The sequence below is a fragment of the Symphodus melops genome (assembly GCF_947650265.1).
Source record: "Symphodus melops genome assembly, chromosome: 4".
Lineage (NCBI taxonomy): Eukaryota > Metazoa > Chordata > Actinopteri > Labriformes > Labridae > Symphodus > Symphodus melops.
Window position 1 is genome coordinate 20,251,797 of NC_136694.1, and position 27,333 is coordinate 20,279,129.

Here is a 27,333-nt window from a genome sequence, read left to right on the forward strand (position 1 = left end):
ACCTGTAATAACTTGCCTGGGAATAAATTTGTTTTTATTTGAGTATAAACTCAATAATCATCCAACTTTGTTGCTGGATATGTATTTTCCTTAACCAAGTTTGTGGTTGTAGCTTAAGAGAACGGAAAGGCAACGTTTGTGCTGTGAGTGTAATTACCCTCAGTATTATCTGCCGAGGTCAAAGCCTTATTGATCTGGTAGTTGGCCTGTGCACAGTCAGCCACAAAGGAGAAAGATTATGAGAAAATATTATTTTTAATCTGCCTTCAAAGATCTTCTCCTTGGGAGGGTTTCTAGAAAAATCTTAACCATCTACAGAACTGAAGTGACAGCAGCCAAATGTAGTATTTGCATTATAGTGTAGTAGTATTCAACCTCTGAAAAGCCATGGGTCGTGTGCGCCAACTCCTCGACATGTTGATGAGATACTCTCATCTTGATTAAAGTCCTGGACCAACCAGCACCCCTACATTGCCATCTCTATATCCAAACCTTGCATTTATTAAGACTGGATCCACGTCAACAACCTAAAGAATAAACACATTGAAAGTCTACTGAGTTTTCCCCGAAAAATAAATAAAGTATTTCTGATTCTGAAATATTGTTAAAAAGATTTCATGTTGGAAGTAATTTTAGATGGCATAAGGCAAACATTAATGCCTTTATGTTTATGCATGCCTGTCTCAAGTCTTTTTGGGGCAACTCGCACTCACTGTTAACCAAGCACAAAGCCTGTCAGACAAATGAGCAGCTTCTCTATGCAGGCCCGGACTTTTACACCCCATATGAGGATCATGCCATGCGGCTAAACAACCAGCCGCCTAATTGTGGAGCATTATCTGGTTGTCCCCTGCCTGTCACATGGCATTAGTGCACGAGGCTCCACCCGGGGACCTGTCCTGACAAGTACCTGGTCGGGGGTGACCCAGCTTTTGTCTAGAAGCAATGTGGGGTCAAGTGGATGTGTGCAGCAGAAGGGAGAGCAGTATTTTGTTGAGCTTGCACAGGCAGATGGGAATTTAGCACTTGCCCATTGGTAGCTTGTACTATGATAATTCTTAGAGGACGGTGGCATGGAGGTCAACTAGCTGCCCTGGTTAGCCTTTTGGAGGGCATGTGTATATAGCTTACCACAAACCTCTAATTGACCAAGTAATTGTTCAATCAATAAAGGGCATGATACATACAAGGTATATCTTGCATTGGACGAAGGATACCAAATGTTTTCATTGACATATCTAATTCAAAGGATGTAGCCGGGCAGGCTGTATCACATGCTCTTGAACTCTAGGATCATTTTGCAAAATACTAGCTCATTAAAATGTATTACAAAAAGCTTTTTTTGGTCCACTTTGGATTTATAATTGCAATTTTCACTCAACTGCCGTAACATTAGTATGTGAGTGTAACTGTTTAATAATCTAATTTGACATATCTCTCGAACAGACATGGTTGAGTCTTCATGCTTGAATTCGATACTTTCATTAGTAGAAGCACAAGCATAACATTCATAGAGAAATACATCAACACTGCACTCATCACGCACACATTTCCCCTATCACCCTGTTTCTTCCACCTGCGGTATGCTGGATTATAAAGAAAGGAGCAAGTGTTATCTCAAAGGTTTGGTATGCAGACAGGGGCTAGTGCTTGCTGGCAGGATCAGACAAGCTAAGGAAAGGAAAGGTGTCTGAGAAAGCTAGGTGTTAAATCAAAATGGCATTAAGCAGGCAAAGAGAGAGATTTAAGATAAACCAGGATGCTATCAATTTTTGGTCAAGCTTCATACACAATATCTCTTAAACAGTGTTGTGGATGATGTATAAGGCTGGTGGAAATGCTCAAACAATCTGTGGAGGTTGATGAAGGAAAGAGGAGTGATAAATGATGTTAAGATGTTTGTTTCCTCATCACTCCTCACTAAAAGATTACTCAGTTTTGTTTCGTAAAACACAGGAAGCAGATTTGGCTGACTGACTTTGGCCTTCGCTTGCTGTAAATTGATAAGCATCCAAGTGAACAGTGCTGTAAAGTACTCAGACTTAAATCTCTGTCAGCAGCATACCATTTACTTTATGTGACACCTTATTGTTACCAAGTTTTCTGACCAGGTAAACACTTCCTTCAGAGAACATTTTGGTAATGGTTGAAAGGATCCACATTAACTGTATGAAACAGGAAGCTTTTTCCCATGTCAAAGCCCATCAATTTGTTGACCCATCCATCACCCCTTACTGCCTCTTACTTTATCATTTGTGTCTTTATGACAGTGTGTTATGAGGTATTTTTTTGGTAGTTCTCTTTGAGGTCATTCTGAGCAGGGTGTCTGCTGTCGGACCATTTATTGTTTTTACACAGAAGCCATTGGACCAAAGCCCCACTCGGGAGAAGATCTCCAACCAGTACCCAGTAACATTGTTTGAACTTGATGCAAACAGTTCTGAGACATTTTCCCACCAACGGCTAATGCCAATGCAAAATTACCCCTAATTACTCTTGCATAATTAGGGTTGTGCCTAAGATGAGTCACAGGGGGGTGAGTATAGCGTCTTGCATGCAGGCCTTAGGTCGTCTCACCTCCATAGCTTTGTTTCTTACTCTACTTATTTAAAGTTAGGTAAAGTCAGCATTTACTATATGAGGACCGCTTTTGTCAAGCTTTGTGCCTCTTCAGAAAACCAAAGGCTGACGTCACTGAGAATATATCCATGTTTAATACAGCGATGAAGTTACATGAATGTTACATTTAGCTTCTGAAAGGCTGTACAGTATATCTTGACTGCCAAATTATGAGTTTATAGCAGCACTTCCAACCTTCCCATTTTTATAAACATTACTTTAGGGAACTTTTCTCCCCTCTCTTTGCACTTCCTCTCTACCTTAACTGGCAGCCAAGATCTCCGTCAATCTATTTGTGTATTTTGGCATAAAATCAACATTTTGTGCTTCATCCAGCTCACGATTAGAATACACATTGTAGAGTGTTTGAGCTGTCCTTGTGTTTTTCGAACAGCAGCAGAGGGGATCTCAGAGTCTCTGTTTTGGCTGTACAGTGGAACTTCGTCAGAGTTGGACGCAGAGTTTCCATGGCTCTCTCCTGCTTGTTTTGATAAATGAAAGTTCTTGGGTTCCCTGTCAGATGTTTCTCCCCCTTGGACCTCTTCTTCCATTTTCAGTCCTCTACCACACCATTTGCTGTTGTGGGTGAGAAATTACCATGGGGGAATATGTTGGATTGTCAGTGCTTGGCTGGGATGTGGAACCACAGAGAGGGTAGAGGTGGCTGTTGTCCCCAGGACTGTGAGTCAACACTTGCTGCTAATGGTCTCTTTAAATTGACCTCCTAGAACCCACCCACCGGTTGGTCCTAGCTTGAAATACTGGACATGACCTTGATTAATAAGAAAGCAGGGGGGGGGGTATTTTTTTAAATTATCTTTTTGTTCAGTTCTCGTTCAAAGCAGCTGTAAGAAAACAGATTTATTGACATCTCATCTTAAGAAAGATGCAAATTTTACCCCCGAATCGAATGGGAGAAATCCATAAATGAGAATAGACAGACTCTCCGGAGAATGCATTGTGCATCTCTGTGTGTGCTCAGCTGACAGAGAGGGAGAGTATTTGTTCAGAGTTTTGGGTCAGAGGTCAGCAGAGGAGAGGAGGGTTTTTCACTCATTCACACTGGCTCTGTCTCATTATTCGGCCCTCTCCATAATCCCTCTAACCTGTGTTGTCACCACCGACTAACACCGCCGCCCGACCAGCACTCTGCCAACGACAGCACAGCTACAACAACAAACACAGCTTCATCATCATTACAGAGGCTCGCAGCATCTGTATGACCCCAGTCACACACATATACACACACACACACACATGCACTAACCAGCCAACCATGAGGCCCAGACAGACAGGGACTTGGAATAGAGCATTTTGTAAACTATGGAAAGAGCCAACCGGTGTTTTTTCCTATCCTCCAAAATCCTGAGATAAGAATTGTAAAGAGTAAGAGTATAGGGCTCAGTAAATACACCACATGATGAACAGAGATTTCAGTAGGAAGGAATAATTGGTATTTTATTATCTTTATAACATTGTTCTTCCCACTTTTCATGCATTTCTTAGGAGTTTCATTTTCTGATCCGTCTCTGCTCTCCTCCTCTCCTTTAACCCTCCCACCCAGTTTCATCATGACCACCCTGCTTTTTTCTGACCCTGTTCAGAGTAGAGGCACCCAGCCCGACCCCTGTAAAGATTATCCCGATTATGCTGAAAGTGTGTAGGGAGGGCAGGATGAGCTTTCACCCAAGACCCCTTGTGTCCTTTAACCTTTCAGCTGCGGCTCTAAAGGGCTATTCAGATCAGCTGTTAGTGGCCATGTGTTGAAGGAACACGGAGCATTCAAATTAGACTTTTTTGGAAATCCATCTGCCCTGTTTTTTCTTTTTTTCTTTTTTTCTTGCTAGGTTTCTCCTGAATGTAAAACCAGTAACCATACACACAACAATTTGTTTTTCATATTCTTTATCTGAATCTCTATTTATTGACTGCTAAACAAGATATTGCTCATTTATAATGCAGGATTGTGTGTGATAAGTGAGGAGATTTTCATTTTAAAAACAAAACAAAGTCATGTTGTCATGTATTTACACCGTATTCTCCCCTTTTGCCTATAAATACAGTACAACACATGAGTCTGATTAAGGTTTCTGGGCAGAGACATTGGAACAAAGAACAACATGACCTTTCCTGTCTGTTGAACCAGAGATACTCTTTTAGTCCCTAAAGCTTTAATTAACCTTTCCTGTCATCCCAAACAGCAGAAATAGATTTGTTATAATCTCTCATATCCACTCAGGAAGTGAACTCACTACTTAAATCAATCTTTCTCTGCCTTTGATTTGTGCAGGGGGAGACAGGTGTCTCTGATTTGATCTGAGGATCAGAAAGCTGTACTTCTATCTCTGTGTGTGTGTGTGTGTGTGTGTGTGTGTGTGTGTGTGTGTGTGTGTGTGCGCACACACACGCACACGCACACACATGCATACAAAGTGAATCAGGGGCAGAAAAGCGTAAAAAGCATCTGAGTGACAGCATCCGGAAGCTCAGAGATAAGACATAATCTGGTGCCACTTATTTGTCCTTGACAGGCGCAGGTAAGCAGCAATCAGCTCCAGTGACATGTGTTCTGAGTCAATAGTCCTGGCCCCCTGTGGGTGGTGAGAGACTGATTATAAGGTGCTGAACGCAGGCGAACACAAAGCTGTGACAGGTTCGGCTGATAAGGCTCATCACGACAGTTTTATCTGCAGTGACCTCTCCATCCTGTGCGTAAACGCTTACAAAGATACACTGGCCTCAGATATTTAAAATGCACTATGGATGGATTTGCCTTGGACATACTTGTACTTTAAATCTTTGGCAGTATATAATATGATTGACACAGATACATTCAGATGTCCTCATCCATAAACACCTTCAAATGTTTGTCATGAGAACTCAGAGGGAAAAAAAAAACTATTTTTAGATCGCCACCTCCAGACTATTGGTTAAAGCGTTACTTTAAACTTCTGAATTATATTGTTCCCTTTCTTGCCATGACTTGATGAAAAGCTCAAATCCTACCCTTTTCACATTTGCCTGTTAAGTGTTCAGTGCTATTAGTCTAGTTTCTTTAAATGGCAAGCCAAGGTTGAATTAATCACAGTTACCGATGTACCCAACCATCCACGTTGACCTCCACACAAAGAAGTTTAGAAACGATGTCACAACATCATGTTTTCACTGTCAATGATGAGCAGCCATAACTCGCACATGTAAAGGTTATCTATAGCTCCTTTGAGGAACTTTTAGTTTGTCAATTTGGCGACCCCTGTAGACAAAATAGTACCTTTTGTGTCTTTGCCGACTTTTATCTGTCAAACGTATTATTCACTAATCTTCGCTCAGAAAAAGCGAGAAAAAAGGCTGTTGCAGTGAAAATTGCTTCTCCTGACACCTACCCTCAAACAGCATTTATAGACATTATAAAATGATCTAAAAAAAAAGATTGTCACTGTTCCAGCTAAGAGCTGCTCGCCGGAGCTACAAAGGGACCCCTCTGTGCACGCATGACTGCAGACAAGCTTTAGGAAGGTGTGGCGACACCTCTGATTTATAAGAAGGTGAACAACAGCAGATTAGTGAACTCAGACAACATGCCAGGGATGCCTGGACAGGTATGTGGGATTTTCTGCTGCCTGCTTCCTCAGAGCTCCCTTTTTCTTTCACCCGAATCGCAGACACACACACACACACACACACACACACACACACACACACACACACACACGAGGGGAAGTAGAAGCGAGATCCGCAAAGCTGATAGCTGCGTGAAAAGAAGTGGCATGCGGTGCCTGAAAGCGGCATCTTTCGTTATCTCCTTACAAATAGAAAACAGAGGTCCCTTATATCCCCTTTGAGGTTGACCCGAGAGAACCAAACATGCTTTGCAGGAAGGCTGCATACCTCTGCTGCAGAAGAAAGCAGACTGACCACAGTGCAAAGAGATCACATCAACAGGTGGACAGGCCACAGGCTCAGTTTACTGGCAGATGTTCTGGGCCCGTAGCTTCAACAGATTTTGGTTTTATATGACAAAAAATGACTGTTCCATGCATACGGAAAAAAGACAATTCAGTTCTGTCTGCCTGTGTGTCTGGTTGTGATTATTACAAAGACCTTGCTTGGAAACTGGATGATATACACCAGGTCTTGTGGTCTTAATAGTCAGTCATCACTTGTACCCTATAATTGCTGAATTTAACAGCTAGTTAGACATTTAGGCGTTTAACACAATGTCAAGGCTTCTCTGGGTGTTTTTCTTTGTAACATTTTTCTTGGCTTCAGAGGGGAGGGTAATTTAGGCTGAGCTGTAACACACAGGAATGCTTTTGATGAATTTGTGCTGACAATAGGGAGTATGAGAGCTTTGAGGTGAACTGTTATCATACCTCACTCCTTATCTCACCACCCGCCACAGGCATTATGTCTAAATAAATGTGTTTTAGCATGTCTCACTTTGCAAAGAGGTACTATTAATCCTGAGTGAAAGATTGCCTCTTCATTTTCAGATTAAAACATGAACAGAGTTAATACGTTTGGAGTATAACTTTGATAGCCTATGTATTTACCTGGACAGACATTTAGTCTTCAGTGAGGTTTTAACGTGCTCTGGAAGGAGTCCCACGTTTTCTGCATGTAAGGAAATTCTCGTAAATGACAAATCAGCAGATGTTAACTTACAATTCCCCCAATTATGTTCCATGAATTATGATCTCCTACAATACAATTGTGTGTTCTTTAAGTGTGGGGTTATGATGAGGCTAGACATGTGCATACATGCAACACCTACTGACTGTTTCTACACAGTGGCCAGGTCTCTCTTCTTAGATTGCAAATAGGGTACAATTAGTATTCAGAAAAGTGCAGTCCGTATGTCTGTAGCTGCTGTGGTGTCGAACCTGTGACAGCCAGTCACCACCAGCAGATCCTCATTCAGATGCGAGTGTGAATCTGAGTGCTGGGGTGATAAATGTGGGATGTCAGCTGGTGATGTCTGGTGTCCCTGAACCTCTGGTATCGTTGAGCCACGGGGCCTGTTAGAGCATGTGGTTGGCAAGCAGACAGGGATAGAAAAAGAGACGGGTTGTTTATGGACAAAGAATGGAGAAAGTAATGTTACTGTGTTCTGTTTTTAAAGGAGCATAGATGCCTAACATGACCTCGAGTGTGGCTGTAATTCATTATCATGTTGCTGTCAACACCTGCACCTACCCTGGTTTGCCGTTCTTATGCATGTGCTCTAAATGATGACAAAGTTATACTTTAAAAGCACAATTGTATATTGTTTATTGTATATTTTGTGGATCTGGCTCTTTGTTCCCAGCTTTAAAAATAAAGTATACAAAACTAAAAGGTTTCTTGAGCAGCTCATTTGTCTGATGTATCCGTTGACAGTGAAACCAGACAAACTTTCTTTTAATAGAGGTGAGTAATGAAGACAGTCACCATGCCTTGTGCAACTGTGATCTGTTTTATGTTGCACATTATTAGTAGGTAGTGTAAGTGGTTTGTGATTCATGTAACAGGAGAAGTTAAAAGAGTAGGATGGTATACCCCCTCCCCTAATAACTTGCTGTGGCCAGTCCCCACACCATTTATTCCTACAGATTGCTATAAGAATTATTCATGTTGTTTTGGAGATGCATTTTTGATGACTGCAGAATTGTTTTAAAAAAAATTTTTTTTATCCTCAATAAGTCTTTTGAATTCAATTTAATTTGCTGACAATATACCATTGCCACGCGAGTTGAACCCCAATTGTTTTGCTAATCGAATGGTTTTAATCTTAAATGTTGAGTGTGTTTCACTTTAATGCAGCTTTGGCACGTAGAAAGGTGACAGTCAGGCTGATATTATTGACCTAAAAGAAGCAACATTGCCACTGCAACCATGCAGCGTTTCCATTAAGTAGTTGTAGGCTATACAGAAAAGGAAGCCTATCAGTATGTGAGTGAGGAGTTCTGAGTTGCCAGTTTTATACATCATCAGGAATATCCCCCTGAAGTCGGAATTCCAGCTTAGAAACTTCAAGAAACTGTAATGGCCTGGGTTAAAATCCAACATAGCTGTATGTGCATCAACAGTAACGTTTAAGCTGTAACTAATGTTTATTATCAGGATGGTCCTTTTTTTGTGTTACTACATCAATCACAACACATTCTTTCTGTGCAAATGTTGTCACGTTTGTTTTCAAGTGCATATTGCCACCTAGTTTGTTGTATTAGCTTACAAAACAAAGGTGCTCCTGGATGCGCCCATGTTGCTTGTCCGTCTTAGGACTGGAATGTGGTTAACTTGAGTAACGCAGTAAATGAAATGCACAACAAAAGGAAATTATTCAATATGTTTAATCCATTAAGACTAGCTAATAAACTAATAAAGTGACTTTAACAATCATTAAAGTTGATATTGACTGTTTCCTCTGTTTTTCGTCCCAGGTTTACAATGATTCAATGGAAGTGTAGGAGACAGTTTTAGTGTGTATGGGTTTCGAGGAAACTTGTGAAAATTACACGGGTGACAGCCATGTCTTCTCCTATTTACTACCTTCTCCAGCCCCGTGTGTGACGTTATGCTGCAGCATTACAGCAGCATTTCACAGCTCCTGGAGGAGCTCAGCTTATCTACTCTGAGAAGCTTTCTGGAAGGGGATTCATGTCAGTACTTCGAGTTGTCCTGTGCAGGTGGTGAACATCAAGCTGTCTTTTAAGTAATGAGACATTCTGCCCCTTCTGGTGTAAAAAAGCTGCTGAGGAAGTCCTACTCATCTTCAGCAGGTCTCAGACTTGGCCGAAGAGAACAGTAGGGGCATTTGTCTGGTCCCATTGAAGTGGAACGTGAACAGGTCCTCTATCTGGTCCTCTACTTTTCCCTGTAAATAGAAAAGCACAAGTGCAGGCTCAACTTTCTCAAGCTCCACTTTCCCAAGCGTAGTTTGAAAGAAAGTAATTCTGAGAGAGAGTCCTCCTATCAGATTCTCTAACAGCTTGGGAGGTAATGAGGAGACCAGGAGAAAAAGCTGCTTTCCGTTCACCAGATCTCCACTTATCTCCCCTCACACCCTGAGTGTAACTTTAACTCAGACACACACACACACACACACACACACACACTGCAGTGATCTTTGTATGGAAGCCATTTGAGAAATGTTTCGTTCCAAAAGAGTTCTAGCAGGGATGTAGAGGATGGGGCAATTTTATGAATGATATAACGTGACAATAAGTGTAGGAGGGTCCTCACTGCTGCAGCTAAACTTGAGAATTCACAAAAACAGATTATTGGAAAGGACAACATCCTCTCCATATCTCGATTTCAATTTTAAAAAAGCCAGAAGGAAACCAGGGTCAGACCAGACAAAATGGTCTTTCAGACACTTGGGTCAACAATAGTCTATTGTGCATCAGTTACTTTTCAGTTTTGGCTTGGCATGGTCTAGTTTTGATTAATATTAAGGTGTTCTTAGGGTATGTTCGATCACTAAACAAGAGATTGGAGCTGGAGAGGAGTAAGGGGTTACAAAACACTATGTTATCAAACTTATATAGTATACTCGAGACTTATTCACAGCTTTCTAATTAACAAATAATCTGAAGTGTTTTAAGTGCAGACAGTAAAACTAATTACTGCTCATCAATTTTTTTACATAAAACAACATTTTGTGAGTTGGAAAATCCAGAGGACAAACTTCTTGAATGCACTTTTAGCATTCAAGAAGTGGTTGAATGCTAAAAGTGCTTGTGGATATTACTTCTGACTTGACATCTGAGCTATCTGGGATTTTAAATAAGCCATTCAAAGGTGCGGTGGTGTCGTTATTTCCATTACAGTGGCTAACCCAGGGTGCACATAAATTGACAAAATAGCATGTAATTAAAGTGATTTTTTTAAATGAATGCCTTAATTTCAAACTTGTATTGGGTCACAATTATCAAGTTACTGTTGACAGCCCTAATTAGAATCCATTAGTTGTTGTAGCTGTATGAGCTATTGAGACCTTGTCTGTTAGATGTAAATTATATTTTTTCTTCTGTAAAATGTTGTTTTTTAATGTCAGGGTGTATGGGGATTGACTGGGGTTTTGAGCTAGCCTCAAGAGGCCATTCAAAGAATTGCAATTTTTGCAAATTGCATTTTAGCTGCGTTTGATTGTGTGTATTTCCAAAAGATTTTAAATGTGTTATGTACAATGAAAGATTATCTCTAGCGATAAAAGAATGAATGATCTTTGGCAAACCAATGACTTCCCTGTGCCAAAAATAAGAAACCTATACACATCTCTTGTGACCATTTCTGTGGTTACTTTCCCACATTTTAATGTGTGTTTTTCTAATGCAGTTTGTATAGGTTGAGGAAAACCATTTATTTCTCCTTTTGCCTCTACAGAGTTAAAGTCTACTGGCACTGCTCACCACTTCTCCTTTTTGCTAAACTCGACCGACTATCGGATCCTTCGCATGGATGAGGACCACGACCGCATGTATGTAGGCAGCAAGGATTACATCCTCTCTCTGGATCTGCACGACATCAACAAGGAGCCACTCATAGTAAGTGTCCCACATCAACAAAATTCCTGGATGATCTTCTAACAACATCTAACAAGCTTGTATGTTTCTCCCTGACAGATCCACTGGCCTGTGGTTCCTCAGAGAAAGACTGAATGTGTATTATCAGGGAAAGACACTAATGTAAGTATGTATGTGTGTCAATGCAGAAATAGTAAATTATCAGATGATAACTAATTATTTTGATAATTTAAAACTGTTCAGTCCCTATCCCTAATGTATTTCATATTATTTAAAACATACTATTTGGGGCTTTAATTGTTGGCAATTAAATGTTGATGTTGTGAGGTTTTTATAACATTTAGACGTGAAGACATATACACCAGTTTAAAATACCTGCTGCGGCATATTTAAACCAAATATTCATGGATATTCCTCTGAGTAAAACTCATGGGTTTGTTTTTGCTGTCTTTTGGCAAAATGAAGGAATTAAATCTGGCACTTTGGTCAAAAGGCCTTTTTAAAAGCTCGTTCCGATATGTGACTTGCTGTGAAGCTCTTATTTACTGTCGCTGCATCCCTGATTGCTGATTGCATACAGCTGCTACCAATTAATCTCCAGCAGGAAGTTGGAACGTGCAAACATTCAGTTGTCTTTATCTCGCGCTGGAAATATATTCCATGCCCATATCTGAGACATGTCATGGGTATTTCTTTTTTTTTATTATCTTGTGTTATTTCTGCACAATAATTATTTGTCACTTTGTTGTGCAGACTGACAGGGAGGATGAATTAGCCACCAAAGCTACAGGCGCGTCTGAAGTGTTAATCGATTCAGACATTCAAACACCACCACCGCCCGCCCACGAGGAAACTCATCATTGATATTCATACAAAAACCTACTCTTTTGATTTTGTTCACATATGCTGAACCCTTGAAACACACACATACACACTCTGTAAGGGGTAAGGGCTGGTAGGAGCAGTGAACAACGACAGTGATAGGCAGGCTAATAACCCGCTCTCCCCTGCTGGTAGAGAGCGCTGGCTGCTGTGTATCCAACTGGAATGTTCAGTTATGCATGTTTGCTGACCTGCGCTCCCACCGCCTCTGGCTACAGCGACTGGGCCTCTGTATGTTTGTGTGCGTACGAATGGAGCCTATGTGTGTGTGAAGGTGGTGGGTTTGAAATTTCATCACAAGAATAAGAAATAACATTGGCTATCCGGAGACGTCTTTGCGATCCTCGCCACTCTTTAGGGAATGACAGATGATGACAATTCAAAAGCAATTCAGAGGGGATGTCTGCTCAGGCAGGAGGTCAAAGGCAATCATCCCCACTGTGCTCTCTGTGAGGGGGGGGGGGGGGGGGGGGACTGTGCACAGAAACATGCGTGAACGCACAGAAAAACCTCAAACCTCAGACTTGTGCATCTGCCGTGTTGCAAAGATCTGCCAGAATACTTCATCCCCTCATCCTGCATATAATCTTTTTTTTTTTATTATTCTTGGTAAACCCTTTCTTTTTTTTGCCAGCTGTCACCAGCAGCCAAACAAATCTGAACAGATATCATCAGATTGTACATTCTGTGGCTGTAGTTTTGATTTGGTTGGAATAACAGCAGCTGTGTCAGACCAAAATCGGGATTAGAAAACTGCAGACCTCGAAAGCATAAAGCCTTTTTTACTAGCAGCACTTCTTTTACACATTATTCTTACAGCTTACATTCATAAATGTACTAAATTCTTGTTGAGATTTCCAAATGTCTGCAACAGCAAGCATGTCTTTGTCTTTCTCTTTAAACCGTCTGATTGGATTTTGAAATCTCCAGTTTCTAAAAAAAAAAAAAAAAACATTTTCACTCAGCTGTTTGGTCTTACCTAAATGTCTTGCAGTAGTCAAATCTGACAGAACATTGAATTGCTTTTAACCTCAAGCCCTTAACAATGAAAATGCAGTGCACCACTCAGAAGAAATGCTTTTCTTGGTATCTGCCACACAGTCATACAGTGTTTGGAAACATCTCTCCCCTTGACAGTGTGGTCTGATGTGAAGCCTGAGCCAGGCCGACTCACAGAGCCAGAGAGCAAAACTGCCAAAAACAAGGCCGCCAGCAGTGGAGATGATGGATGCGAGGGTTTTCAAGCCAAGCAAAGGGGTTATTGACCGTCAGTGGGGCAATATCTGTTAATATAACCCCATTTTTGGGGGCCATAGTCTTTTTGTGTAGTTATATTAATCAGAAGTGAATTTGAAGACCTGTTTTTGTTCATAGTCAATAAAAGCAAAAATCATAAAATTGACAACATTAATTTAATTAAAAAAACTTTATTTGTCCCCGAGGGGCAATTCAAGAGGATTGAAAGCTTCCCAAGAAATGTCTTTCATGATGGAAAATTAACAAACTTTGTCCATTTGAGGTGAGAATCTGTGAAGGCTTTCACAAATGAATGCCTAAAAAAGGGAGAACAGAACAATGTTAAATCCCTCTAAAGAGCAAACTTCATTTCAAAGAACATCAACAGCTGCCTTTTTTCTCTCTCTGTCAGGGGGAGTGTGGAAACTTCATCCGTCTGATCGAGCCTTGGAACCGGACCCACCTGTATGTTTGTGGAACTGGTGCTTACAACCCCATCTGCACCTATGTGGACCGAGGACGCAGGTCACAGGTAACCAAAGACAACACCGACCAGCCGCGGAGACATTTTGACCTTTTTTCTCTGTTCACTTCTTTTTAAAAACATCTATAAATCTTGGGTCAGAGAATGTCCTTCTGCTTTCCCTTCTTGATTTCATGGTCTCTTCTTCTCTTCCGTCATTTTCTGCTTCTTCTATTTCATCGATTTGCGCTGTTATACAGTCAAGGAGGTTTCAAAGGAAAAAAAACTCAGACACAGATCCTTTAGATCTCTGTTATTATTACAGAATTGCTGTTGAGGTACCTAACTGCTACCGTTACGAGATTGTTCAGACACCAATCTTCTCTGTTATCTGACAGAAAAGCATGCTGACATTATATCTATAGCAAATATCTTGTACTTTAGCTCCCCCCTCACCTGTTTCTACACAGCACAGCCTGTGGCCTGTCTTTGTCTTTGGCTGAGAGCCTCTGAAAGGCCATCATTACCGATTGAGCCTCTCATCCATCATCAGCCTTGTAGCTCTGCCCTCCCTCCCCCCGTCCCATCCTTCCCTCCCCCCGTCCCATCCTTCCCTCCCTCCGTCCCATCCTTCCTTCCCTCCCTCCCTCCCTTGCTCCTTGATAGCCTCGCAGAGCTGCAGCAGCTGTCGGCCTGAGTACAGTCCACACACAGTTTCATTCGACACTCTGCCTGTTTAGTCTCACTGTTCAAGTGCAGGGTTCACATTTCAATGCAAAGGTCACTCAGCCTGTTGTCATTCAGCTTCTCCCCGAAGGCCCAAATGTTATGTGACTTCACGCTGTAAAGATTTTCTTCTACGACAGTGGATGTAAACAGAAACACACAGTTGAGAAATTCTACCATGTAGTACATAGAAAGCTTTACACGTTTCTAGGTCTAAGTCATGTCCCAGGGTTTCCCTTTTCTGCTTTCTTGATTCTGTTTTAGAGCATATTTCTACCGTTTTTATTTTAATCTGTCCAAATCTCAATGAAACGTCTCAATATTTTGAGGGGAAAAAAATCCAAACCAGACTGTTCAGTCTTGGCATGTAATGTTGAATATACTGTTCAGCTATATTGATAATACTTTCTGAAATATCTTGTTAAAGAAAATCTTTTACCGTTGTATATTTGTGTCGTTTCAATCATTCACTGCGTCCAACACTTCTGGATACAGCTTCATTTCAGTTGTTCCATGTCTCATATTGTTGCCTTTTCTTTACTGTGTTCTTTTTTTAGCGGTGCATGGTTTATGCATGGAGTTTCCTGCTATGTTTGCATAACACCGAGTCTAATCCAACATGATTACTAAATGATGAATGGCACCCACTGAGCTCTGTATACTCTACTCTCACCTTTACTTTGACATTTTCTTTGTCTTTCCTTTTTCAAATTTTTTATAATCTTTGTGGAGTCTTCTTGTTGGTTTGTTTTTTCTGGGCTTCTTGTTTTTCACTTTTCTGTTTTTCCAACTTTTTTTTCATCGTCTGACGAATGTGGTAATGAGATGGACCACTGTGCCATGTTTCTGTTTTAGGGGTCCCACTACCTACAGGCACCCCAATCTGGAGGGAGAACGAGTCGGGCAGCAGACTACAGCGCTACATCAGAGCCTTTGGAGGCGAAGGTGGGGTGAAGGGAGTTTTGTAAAAGCTTAAAGTTTTGTGCCCACCTGGAGTATTTTTTTCCCCACTCTATGCCTTAAAAGTAGAAATGGCACAGGTATATAGAAATGTTGGCCATGGATCTTCTCGCTAGGAAACCTCTGCCAAGCAGTGAAAAGCTGTTTTTCTTTTTGGGGGGTAGAGGGAGGCAGAAAACTTGCTCCCCTCCAATAGCACTCAACATAAGAAGATGCTTTTGTTCATGTCTTATTCTCTTAACAGTGTAGCCTTTAAAGGTCCTGACCTTCATTTGATGCTTTTTTTCCCCCCCCTCCCAATATTGCCTGGAGCTGTGTCTCATTTCGAGGGTCGCATCTTTCAACGGACCAATCCTATGAATGACCCAGCCTTCTTAGTCTGTATAGACCACTCAGACCAAACTGAAATTAGGTGGTCTAGTGTACAGAGGATTCTGTGTTTGCTTCATCATCCTTCCCATCCTTATCTTACGTTTTTCAGTGCCCTAATTGTAGCCTGGCAACCTCAGCAGCTGCACTGGGACTAGTTAAACTGGCGTCTACGTCACGTAACCTAACCTAATTTCAACATAATTTTCAGATAAAAGGCCCGTTCTTTTACACAAGTATTGGTAGCTAAACAAATTAGTTAAAACCAGTTACTTACATCCAAATTAATAGATTGGTGCGCAAAGAGTTTTCGGAAATGTTTGGCCACAAAGTACGACCAAAATGGATCCTTTGTTGGCCAGGGAAAGAAGGATAAAATTGTTGGCAAAATTAGACAGACATTGGTTTGTTTGTTTTTTTCAAGATTTTTTTTTTCAAATGGGACAGCTTTAGACATGCTGCTGTCTTCAAATGTGCCCTTCGAATCATGCATCTGCTGAAATGGGACATAGACGTATGTTTTTATTTTTGTTTTATAACGCTGGTTTGAAGTGGGTAAAGCCTAGTTCACAAAGCATAAAACATACTAAAATGCAATAATACAATTTGTTTTGTTTTTTACTCTTAAAGAGTTACATCTTTCATTGTATCCTGCAATGCAAATTGACGATGCAGACCCCGTTATAAAAAGCTCAGTAAACATTTGAGATCGTTTCCAGGAGTTATCACCTGCATTTGGATGTGACAATATTTTCAAAGCGTTTTTATTGCCACAAATTAGAATATACTGTATCTTCTCTCTGGAAAAAAATCCAAGTGAAGGAAAAAAAAAAAAAAGCAGCTTTGAAATCTTTCTGCTTTCCTTCACATATTTCTACCTGTCAGGCATCATCACTGGCTTAGATTTGCCCGACAAAACTCCATGTAGTCACATACTGAGTGTTGACACAGATGTTCAAGATGTCCTCTTGCACTGTGAAATAATGAATTCTTGTTTGAGCTACTAACATCAGAAGCACGCTGGACGAGTTTTTTTGGATTGCTCTCAGCATATTCCTCTCACAGATAACTGGCTTTGTGTGTTTTTTGTTCCCCTCAGCAGATCCAACAGTGCTGTGAGAGAGAGTGTTTTAGGGTCACAGCTTGTCATTGTTCCGTGTTTCCTTACTGATCACATTATTAGTTTGATGTTACGGCTTTTAACCACATGTAACTATACTCAAAGTGCCTTTCACAGCACATGGTGCCTTAAAAGAAAGAGCTACCCCAGCACACAAAAACAATTCCTCAAGTACAATAACTCTGTAATAGAATGGGAAAGTAAAATATGACAACAACTAAACATGTTTTTTCTGAATAATTTATCATTTTAGGAATACATTTTCCGACTTGAACCTGGAAAAGTGGATTCTGGGAAAGGAAAATGTCCTTTTGATCCCAAACTTAACAGCGTGTCTGCTTTGATCAGTAAGTCCTTGTTTTTCTATTCCTCATACGACCGGCAGATTCAAACTGTTATCTACAGGAAACAAATATGTTCTGAAATACACCTTTGGTTTTAATTTGATTGTTTTTATAAATTCCTCAAAAGAATTGAATGCAACCACATTAATTGTGCAAATCATAGTACCGTAGGTTGCAAGATGCGTCTCGAGGATGCTCTGGGTTGGGGTCATTGGGGTTTCACGTCGTGATAATTAAGCGTGAAAACACCCAGTAACAGATTTCTAAGCTCTCTCTTTGAAAGTTGGTCTTTTTCTAAGGAGCAGCAGCAAATAACATGAAGATGCTGTCTTTACAATTATGTTAAATAGGAAGATTTTCATTTTTGCAAAGTTGCAGCAAGAGAGGTTATTATCCTTTCCTGCTCAGGTTTTCAGCTCGTGTACTGTAATAGTTTTTTTCAACCCTGTCACTCTTGTGTTTTCAGTCAGATGTGTGTACTTTCATGCAGTGGGTGGTCTTAAGTTGTCAGCAGCTTACAGGTGGTCAGACATGGTTGTGGATGAGTGACCTCCTGCCCTACATTTGTATGTGCGTGCATAAAAGAGAAACAGAGAGTGGTGGCTGGAGAGACACTTTCTTTCGCTACACAATGTCAGCTCATTTCCAGCTCATTTCCAGCTGAACCCAAGTAAATCTTCTGGAGGGTGTCTTAAATACAAACCACACATGATGGCAGGAGAAGCTGGACAACCCTGGTTTTGATGACAGGAGCTTTTAAACAGCTTTTTAAATACATACATTGCAAAAATGTCCATTCTTGCAAACACTTCTAATTATTTTGTCTTGCGATCACAAGTAATTTTTTACTGATCAGGATAGTGAGTGAAACCTGAGACCGGTGCAAGAAGAACTGAAACAAATGAACCTTTAACATATTATGGGCTTTGTTATTTTGTACATCTCCATAATAGTTGAAAGTAGAGTCCCCCATCTGCCTCCATAAAGTGGTGACCTTTTTTCATTTACAATTAAATTCCCTTTAACACAATATATTTGAATCACATTTTTAGTAATAATACTTTGAAAATCGTGTACTATTATACTTGGAAGTGATTCTGTTGTGAATCAGTTTTAAGCTACGATTGACCTCTAATCCAGCTGTCAGTACATTTCGCAAACCCTGCCGTCCTTTACAATTACAATAATTGAATTAATGAGTGTGATTGAATAATGATTGCAACATAATTGTAAAATCAACATCTGTAACTTAAGCAGGACTTTTCACACGGTAAACAACACTAGATGTGGGACCATTTAATTAGATATTTAGTAGTATAATTTCTTTTGGCACTGTGGTGTTTTGTAAAAATACAAAAAATGTGTCAGTGTGAAAACTGATTAATTTGAATTCTGCAGATGTTGTATGAACAGCCAGTGTGATTTGAATTAAAACCTGGAGGGGATGATTAGATTAGATTTCAATTAGATGTGGTAGACGATGTGTTCTTCACCTTAACCTGGCATATGTATCATCTGTCATGACTTCACCTCTGAATCTACCTCCCTTCTTTCTCTCTGTGTGACTGACAGATGGCGAGCTGTACGCGGGGGTCTACATTGATTTCATGGGAACAGACTCTGCTATCTTCCGTACGCTGGGGAAGCAGACAGCCATGAGGACAGATCAGTACAACTCCAGATGGTTAAACGGTAACGTCTCAGCTCACGGTTTCTTCTGCAGCCATCATTCATCCTTTGACTGATCTCTTTCCAGACCTTTTCTTTGTTTGTGCCTGAGCTCATGAATTGTGTAGCCGTACTGTTTCCCCTAACATTCCATTTGTTTCTTCAGCACCGTCCTACAGATCCTCAATCCCTTCAGTCTGTCTTCTAGGAATGAGATAGTTGATCTTTACGGCCTGCTCCACATGACCACCTGACCATTTCACTAAAGCATAAAATGCACTAAGCTGATTGTTGATTGCATGCCTGTGGAGCCTGTGGGCGAGGTCGGCAGTGAAGTAGCCGAGGGGAAAACGTTGAATGTCAATAATTACTCAGAGTGTCTCTGCTGTCTAATGATCCGTGATTGTCCCAGCATTATAAATGCTGGTCGGGGGCTTTGGGTTGATGTTGCCAAACCAATCACGGCCTTCCCCAGATTTTCTTCTGACCCTGTTGCCCTGACAACAGTCCCCTGGCAGTGGTACACAGAATCGGGACACCTGAGTCCCGCTAATCAGACGAGGAATCCCTCTCGGATAGTTCCCCTCCCCCCTCCCTCTCCTAGTTTTGATTTGTCCTCAATTGGGACCCTGGTTGGTTGCAGTGGGGAGGGGCCCCCTGTGTTGCATGTCCAGTAGTGACCCACTAAGTCAGCCAGTAGGAGCGCGCTGCAATGCCATTTTCAGCGTTGTCACTAGGAAGAAATAAAGGGGTGGGTTTAGGATGTGGGTTAAAATGCTGTTTTTGGCTCCAGGCTACTGTGACACATTATTCATTGTTACAGCAGTCATCAATCTCAATAGAGTTCATGTATATAGATAAATCCATGTTTAATACTCGCCTGATAATATTTCTCTTTGCTGTAACATTGTCAGAGCTAACTTTACATTCTGGGTAATAATTTAAGGGCCAGAAAAACCTGCAACCTGTATAGAGTCCAGTATACAGAAAGCCCACATAATGCGACTTGTGGACTTTAGTTGTGAATTTTTAGAGACTTGACTTTGTTGGCCAACAAGTGCAGATGAGCAGCAATGACCAAAAAAATGTAGTTATCAGAAGCAAATACAGAAAAGCAATCGTGCTGCAAAAATAAAAAACTTGCAGAAAGCATTGATTAATCCATTAACAGCTAACTTACTGCGAATACATGAATGATGTCATTGAAAAGCATCAAACCCAGAAACCAATATGAGAGAAACACAGTGTATATGCATTCATTACAAGTCAATTACAAGTCAAGGGCGCTGAGTGGAACTACATTTTGCTGAAATGGTTTTAGGAATTAAATTATTTAAACAGTTTATTTAGAACTTTTTTTCAATTTGTTGCCATTGTCTGAATAATTTCGTTTTAGGTCATTTCTGCGCATGTGCCCTGCTCCTACTGCCCTTACTTCCTTTAAGACACTGAGGCCTGGACATTTTGCAATGTGGCTGTGGGCAATATGACCTACAAGGCTGCTAATGCTCTTTCTGTCTTGTTTTCCGTTTGTACAGAGCCCACATTTGTCCATGCACACCTCATCCCAGACAGCGCTGAGAAGAATGATGACAAGCTCTACTTCTTCTTCCGGGAGAAAGCCTCTGAGATGGGCCAGAGTCCCATGACCCAGTCCAGGATTGGACGGATCTGCCTGGTGAGTTATCACGCCAGTCAGCAAACCTCATGTTGATCATCACAGCTGAAAGCTTTATGTGTCTCCATAGTGGCTAGTTTATAGCCCCATACTTTTGTCTTAGTTTTTTAGAGGGACAGAGAGAATTTGACCATCAGTAATCACTGAGTGAAAGAACTAACACTCAACAATTACCAGTTACAAAATCTTTTGTTTGCATTCTGTGATTTCTGCTCCTCTGAATGAAATGTTTGAGTGTCAGAGTTTATTTTGGTCAAAATATGTGTAAACATGCAAAGACAGCCTTACAAAGACAGATCACTGTGTACTCAGGGTGGGAAGTGTTGTGCCCTGGAGTGTTGTTTTTGACCAAAAACGCATAAATAATGAAATTCTGTCTGAGACTTTCAAACCATCTGCACATGGACCTCAGGAAAATGTCCCTCAACACATCCAGGGGGCGATTACAATGTAAACACAACATCATTTGGAAAGCAGCTCAGTTATTTTCAGAGTTAATTAGACACAGTTTTACAACTTAAGGTCCTTCAGCTATCATAGCTAATAAGAACAATGTAAATCATTTTATTCGTTTCTGGAAGACATTACTACATATCTCTTTTATTTAAGACTATAACAAACAGACTTAATAACTACTTAATGTTGTAGATAAAGATAGGCACAAAATGTTTTCCAGCTCTGCAAATTTAGACTCTGTGCGTTGTGTTAAGTTCCAGCCCATGAATCATTTTCCCACAGCTGAGTCTTTACCTCAGTCGTAGTCGTTGGCTGACCTCCTGTGCAGATGGGCCAAGCTGAAACATATAGTAGAGCTGATCTTTATCCACACAGGCTCAGTAAAAACAGAGCCAGTACAGTTTTGGACAGTTGTTTCAGACAGCTGTTAGTCAGACGTTGGTCAGCAGACGCTGAAAATAAGACGACTGTCTATATCCCCACAGAACGATGACGGTGGACACTGCTGTCTGGTCAACAAGTGGAGCACGTTTCTTAAAGCCCGACTCATCTGCTCAGTGCCCGGAGCTGACGGCATTGAGACACACTTTGATGAACTGAGTGAGTTTGAAATATAGTTTCACGCTTTAAAGATTCTCCCTGTAAATCTTTGCCCCTTCCAGGAAATCAGTGCTTTTGTTAACGTCTAGATATCACCCAGGTGGGTCCTTTATCCACCCCCAGCTAATAAGCCTCGTGGCAGTACGTGTAGTCAATGTTTGGCTTCAAAGGCAAATATCTTAAATCATGTCTTGCCTTTCTTATGAATCAAATATTCCAACTATGGGAACATTTAACACATTTGCTTAAAGCTGGTCTGAAGTATGTAATGAATATGGCCGTGACCTAACAGAAAAAGTGGCAGCTGGAAAGTGAGAACTCTTACAGAAGCATTTAACTAAGATTCAACACAAGGGTCTGCAGATGGTGAGCTTGTTGACAGATTCAGTGCCAATGACTTTCTCGTTTGTAGAGCTCCCTTCACACTTTTTCCCCTCCATTTGCTTTGCATACTTTCATCGTGATGTCACAGGTTTAAGGTTTTCAGCGTGAACATCTCAGATTGTGCTGCAAATCTCTCACTGTACATGGGGGCACATATACAGCATTCACAGCAGCATGTGTCTTCTTATGTACTGTGGAGAATCCCATCGAGCTGCAGATTTGGATTAAGGTATCACTGACTCATACGTGTTAAGCCTGACATGTGTCTTCCTTTGAACGTCAACATGGCTCCTCTAGGTGCTAAAACATTTGTAAAGGTAACATCCTGACTGGAAGACTGTTCTACTACTAAGGACCAGCTGCAGAGAAATCATACCAGAGAAGTAAAAGCAAATACACGGATGCAGACAGAGTAATCAAAGTAATGAGCAGCTGGGATCAGTCCAGCCCCCAGTAGATCATCCGAGCCTGATCGTCATTCCCATGACTGACAGGATTAAGGAGGGATTTGTAGTATCCTTGAAATTCTAATGACTGCTGGTATGAGCAGCAAATCTTTGTCTTTCCTGATTTTCCGAGGGGGAAAAAAAATCACTCACTTCAAAGAAAATCAATTATTATAGACATAACAAATAATTGTAATTTTAACGGAAATCTTCAAATCTACAACACCACAATGTGCATGATATAATGCAGTTCTAAGTGTTGTCCAAAGGATCAAACATACATATTATTGAAAGTGGGAAAAAGTGTGAGGAAGAAATTGTACAGAAATAATTCTCAAAATATTTTCCCAAATGTTTAAACTCAAATGTGCAACATGTGCTGAAAGGGTTTATTTGTGTTTAAAATTTCACCTAAACACAGAGAGCAAAAACCTGCATATGTGGATTTGATTGCACTTGATGCCTTTATATGATAACGATATTAAATAATTTACCCTGTAGTGTTGCACCAACCACAGCTATGAGTGATATGTAGAGTAATGTGTCTTACTTCTGCTGTGATGAGGCTTTACAAGATGCAAATGTGTGTTATGCATTAGGAGCACTCAGTCAGTGACAGCAGAGCGCTCCTCTGTCAGCACTGCTGTACTTTTAGCAGTGCATGCACTATGCAGCAGGTCAGTTGTAGTCTAGGGGTAGAGGAACACTCATGGTGAGGTCCTGAGGTTCAGAGAAACATCCCACAGCTCTGTGGGTCGTCCTGCCCACAACCACAGACGGTCTGATGGAAATTTGTTCTGTCTCCAGTCCTGCTGTTCACTGATGGAGGCCGGCAGAGGCTTCAGAGTGGTTGGATGAGGACTCGGGAGAGAGAGTGGAGTACATTGAGATTGTGAGGCAGTCAGCGTTTAACAAGAGAAAAAGCCTTTGGTGTTGTAATGATAAAAAGAGAGAGAGAAGGATTATAAAGTCAGATGCTGGCACAACAGAGATGAAAGTGTCTGCAGGATAAAAATGAGAATGGATGTGTGGGCGATAACATTTTATTGCCTTTTCTCTAATGTAATTATGGAGTGAAACATTGTTTTTTCATTGAGTTATTTTTTCATGTTCTCATAGTCCACAAGTCCCCGAACAACTTTACTATACATGGACACAGAGATCTTTTTTGTCGTAGCTTTTTTAAAAAAAAATTAATTTTCCCCCAGCAATTTTCGGTTGCACATCCTTTAAAGTAATTATAAGGAAACAAGCGATATCTGCAGAAATATAACAGTCTTTTTATACAGTGATTATTTATCGAATGCATCACTTCTTTGTTTCTTGCTTTAGCTTTTCAAAAATACTTTATTTATCCCCTCTCTGTCTTGTTTCTACGCTCACAGCAATCAGAGATGTTTGCTTGCTGATGTGATTCTGCGAGGGCCTCAAACGCTCTCCGATCTGTCACATCAGAAACAAAAGTTTCAGTGACGCAACTCGTTCCAGCTCTCTTGTGATTTATTTCTCTTCTCTTTCACTGCGCTCGCTCTGTAGCCAGCAGGCCTGTCAAACTGGCGTCAGATGGGTTATGAGTTCCTCCTTTGTTTGCCAAAAGTTAATTCTTGCTTTACTGTGCAGCCATTACCTGTCATTTTCATACCTTGGCACGTAAGGAGGTTTTTTTTTCTTAAAATGATTTAGAAGCCATGATCAAAGAAGAGTTGGTTGATTTTGCAGCTTTGCAAAGTCAGAAATTAGGTTTGCATACAAGCTATGTGAGTTTAGGCTCCCGCTCCTTTTGTTTGTTATGGATAACGCCAAAGGGCACAACAGCCGAATAATCTGTTATTACTTTTCACCCTCAGTGTATAATTGTGGCTTACCATTAAGTTATTTACATGCTGCTACTCATGTTATTTCAGGTGATATTTAAGAGGGAATTCTGAGCAAACTTTTTTTGGGAGTGCCAGATGGATGTCTAACTTCTGTTTCCTTAAATGACCATGAACAAGATCTCAGGTTAAATAAGTATAAGTATATTATACTAAGTATTTTACACCTCCTTATTGTTATTTTTGTTTCTAAAGACTTTTAGGACAGCAAATCTTTGACCTGGTCTTTTCAAGGTCCTCTTAAACGTGCAATATGAGCCTTTCCACTTTTTTTCACCATTGGTGCAAAGCATGACATTGACGTGTTCAACCATATCTGAAGTGTAATTCTTCTCAACTTCTTTAATTTTTATTTGTCTCGGTTTTCTTGCGTAGTGTAGTTTCTCGTGCACTTTTCTGTCATTTAGCATTCAAAAAAGATACGCTGGGTTCACAACTGCCTCAACCCTGCAGTCATCAGGGTGCATATGGCTCATATTAAAGTCATGTTTTAGCAGAGATCCCTATTTCACTCATATTCCCTGCTGAGACTCCGGAACTGTAGTCTCAGCGTTGAAATGGTTTGGATTCAGATCTCATTGAGGCTCTGATAACCACAATTTATGAGGAACCCTCGCTTTACTCCCCACCCCAGGAAGCAGAATGTGTCCATGTGTCACAATGAGCATCATTTTTAGTGGGAACCAGGTAGAGTCTAGGCTCTTATTCAGTTTTCTAAATACATAAAACACTGCCGTTCTTCATTATTGGCAGGATGTACCTTACAGAAATAACAGCAGTTTTCAGTAGCTGTAAGAACTTTGTACTCCCATTACACTAGATTTATTAACGTAGTAACACATGTGTACCCTCTGTCCTGTAATTTGACAGCTGTGATTTGGAGCTACTTTGCTGCTTGAGATTTTACATACAAAAACGAGTGAAGCGTTGTTAAATGCATTTTTTTCTTCAAAGACTAAACCAGTGACTCTACGCATGTTTGACTTGGAATCCCCATATAAAAGGCTGCGCTCATATGTGGCTCCTTGTCACGTTTAAGGGTCTCATTTCCCCTTGAGGGAAGAAGATCTCCTAGATGCTAAGAGGTAAAAAAGAATCAAGGATTATAAAAACACCTACAAAATAGTGAACATGTTTGTGTTGCAGGACCTCATTTTTTTTTTCTGTCTTGTACTTTTTGACTGATGTATTTTCATACCTTCTGTATTTTATCTATTAGGGGATGTTTATATTCAGCCAACTCAAGACACCAAGAATCCTGTCATCTATGGAGTCTTCTCAGTTTCCGGGTGAGTGATTGACAGCTTCTCAAACTCTCTGACTTTCTTGCAGTTTTGGAGGGAAGGTGTATTTTGGGTTCCGCCTGCTGCTTTTATTTCATTTCCACTCAGCCTGGAGGTGTCAGCTCTCTCTGATATTGAAATGCTGTGTTGCGTACAGCTAGTCAGATCCAGGCTACAAAGAGAAAACAAGGCTGTGAATGTGGAGCCCAGAGGGAGTCTCGCTCCTCTGAGAGGCTGACTGAGCCTATAGCTCCTCACAGGTCAGGATAGCAAGTTGTCATTCAACACACAGCATTAAAATTCAGGGAGACGTGAAAATTGAGACTCTGACTGCACACAAAGCAAGGAGAGGTTCGCAGGTAGTCATAATAAACATATCTTGATTAATGTATTTGAGAAACAAACACTGTTATTGTTTCCATCCTCTCACATTTAAAGCAAGCTGATAAAAACACATGCCGCTCTGATTATAGAGGCCTGTGACAGGAGTTACAAACATAGTACACCCACCACCGGAGCTCTGGCGATTCTCTGCAGAATGTGGGTGTTTGTATGTCAGTGTGTCAGACAGCTTGACTCGGTTTGAGAGAGTGTTTGTGCATCATAATGCTTCAGAGCTTTGAGGCCAGATGAGTACATGGGAAGGAAGTAGATTCAAGCCACCGCAGAGACGCTCAAAGCAAACCGTCATCATTTTCTCAGGGAGCGAGTTGAGCCGCTGTCTCTTGTGTGTTCATCTCTGTTCTCTCCCGCCCTCCTCCAGAGCTGTGTTTAAAGGCTCGGCTGTGTGCGTTTACTCCATGGCCGACATCCGCATGGTCTTCAACGGCCCCTTTGCGCACAAGGAAGGACCCAACTACCAGTGGGTGGCTTACACTGGGAAGATCCCCTACCCACGACCTGGCACTGTGAGTTATACACAGTGAAAATCATGAATACATGCCAGTCAGACTTTTTACAAGAATATTTTCACAGTGTAATTGCAGGTTTGATGGCTGGATATCTTTCTTTATTTGTCTATAGTGTCCTGGAGGCACTTTCACCCCCAACATGAAATCGACAAAGGATTACCCAGATGAGGTGATTAACTTCATGAGAAACCACCCCACTATGTACAATGCTATATACCCAGTACACAAGCGCCCCCTGGTGGTCAGAACCAACGTGGATTATGAGTTCACCACCATAGCTGTGGATCAGGTGGCAGCTGCAGATGGAAACTACGAGGTGCTCTTCCTGGGAACAGGTCAGTGACTTTCCACGACTCTGATAATGTTTTTAAGGTTCAGTCTAAAATTTTTTCTTTTCTTTCTTTTTATATTCCTCAAGCTTTCAAGCTTACTTGGATAATCTGCTAAGAAATCTTAAATTAGTTTAACAAAAACCCAAATATTTAGTTGATGTAAGACTTATTTGTCGGTTGTGTTTTAAGATCGAGGGTCGGTACAGAAAGTGATCGTCCTGCCCAGAGACGACCTGATAACCGAGGAGCTGGTCTTGGAGGAAGTAGAAGTCTTTAAGGTGCGTCATTGTTTACTTCTTCTCTCTCTGACTTTTTCCATTCATTTCAGTAGTTTTTGTTTGATATTGAAACAAGAGTTTACACGTTTTTTCCTATGTATATTGCTGCAGGTTCCAACACCAATCACCACCATGAAGATTTCCTCCAAACGAGTATGTTTCTTTTAAAGTGTCTCGAACAAATAGTCATTATGAAT

General features: G+C 40.9%; 1 protein-coding gene across 2 annotated transcripts in view; it reads left to right on the forward strand.

The window, feature by feature from the left end:
* The window catches only part of LOC306821950 (semaphorin-3F-like), a 47,651-nt gene that overhangs the window by 16,354 nt on the left and 3,964 nt on the right, over positions 1-27,333 (forward strand). For both annotated transcript variants that reach the window (XM_079340614.1, XM_079340615.1), the window contains exons 3-15: positions 10,987-11,147; positions 11,226-11,288; positions 13,657-13,776; positions 15,289-15,378; positions 17,136-17,229; positions 18,799-18,918; positions 20,433-20,572; positions 21,514-21,628; positions 25,552-25,621; positions 26,379-26,523; positions 26,639-26,861; positions 27,048-27,136; positions 27,248-27,289. In XM_079340614.1, coding sequence (XP_079196740.1) covers positions 10,987-11,147; positions 11,226-11,288; positions 13,657-13,776; positions 15,289-15,378; positions 17,136-17,229; positions 18,799-18,918; positions 20,433-20,572; positions 21,514-21,628; positions 25,552-25,621; positions 26,379-26,523; positions 26,639-26,861; positions 27,048-27,136; positions 27,248-27,289 — 1,472 coding nt within the window. The remainder of the gene's footprint in view (positions 1-10,986; positions 11,148-11,225; positions 11,289-13,656; positions 13,777-15,288; positions 15,379-17,135; positions 17,230-18,798; positions 18,919-20,432; positions 20,573-21,513; positions 21,629-25,551; positions 25,622-26,378; positions 26,524-26,638; positions 26,862-27,047; positions 27,137-27,247; positions 27,290-27,333) is intronic.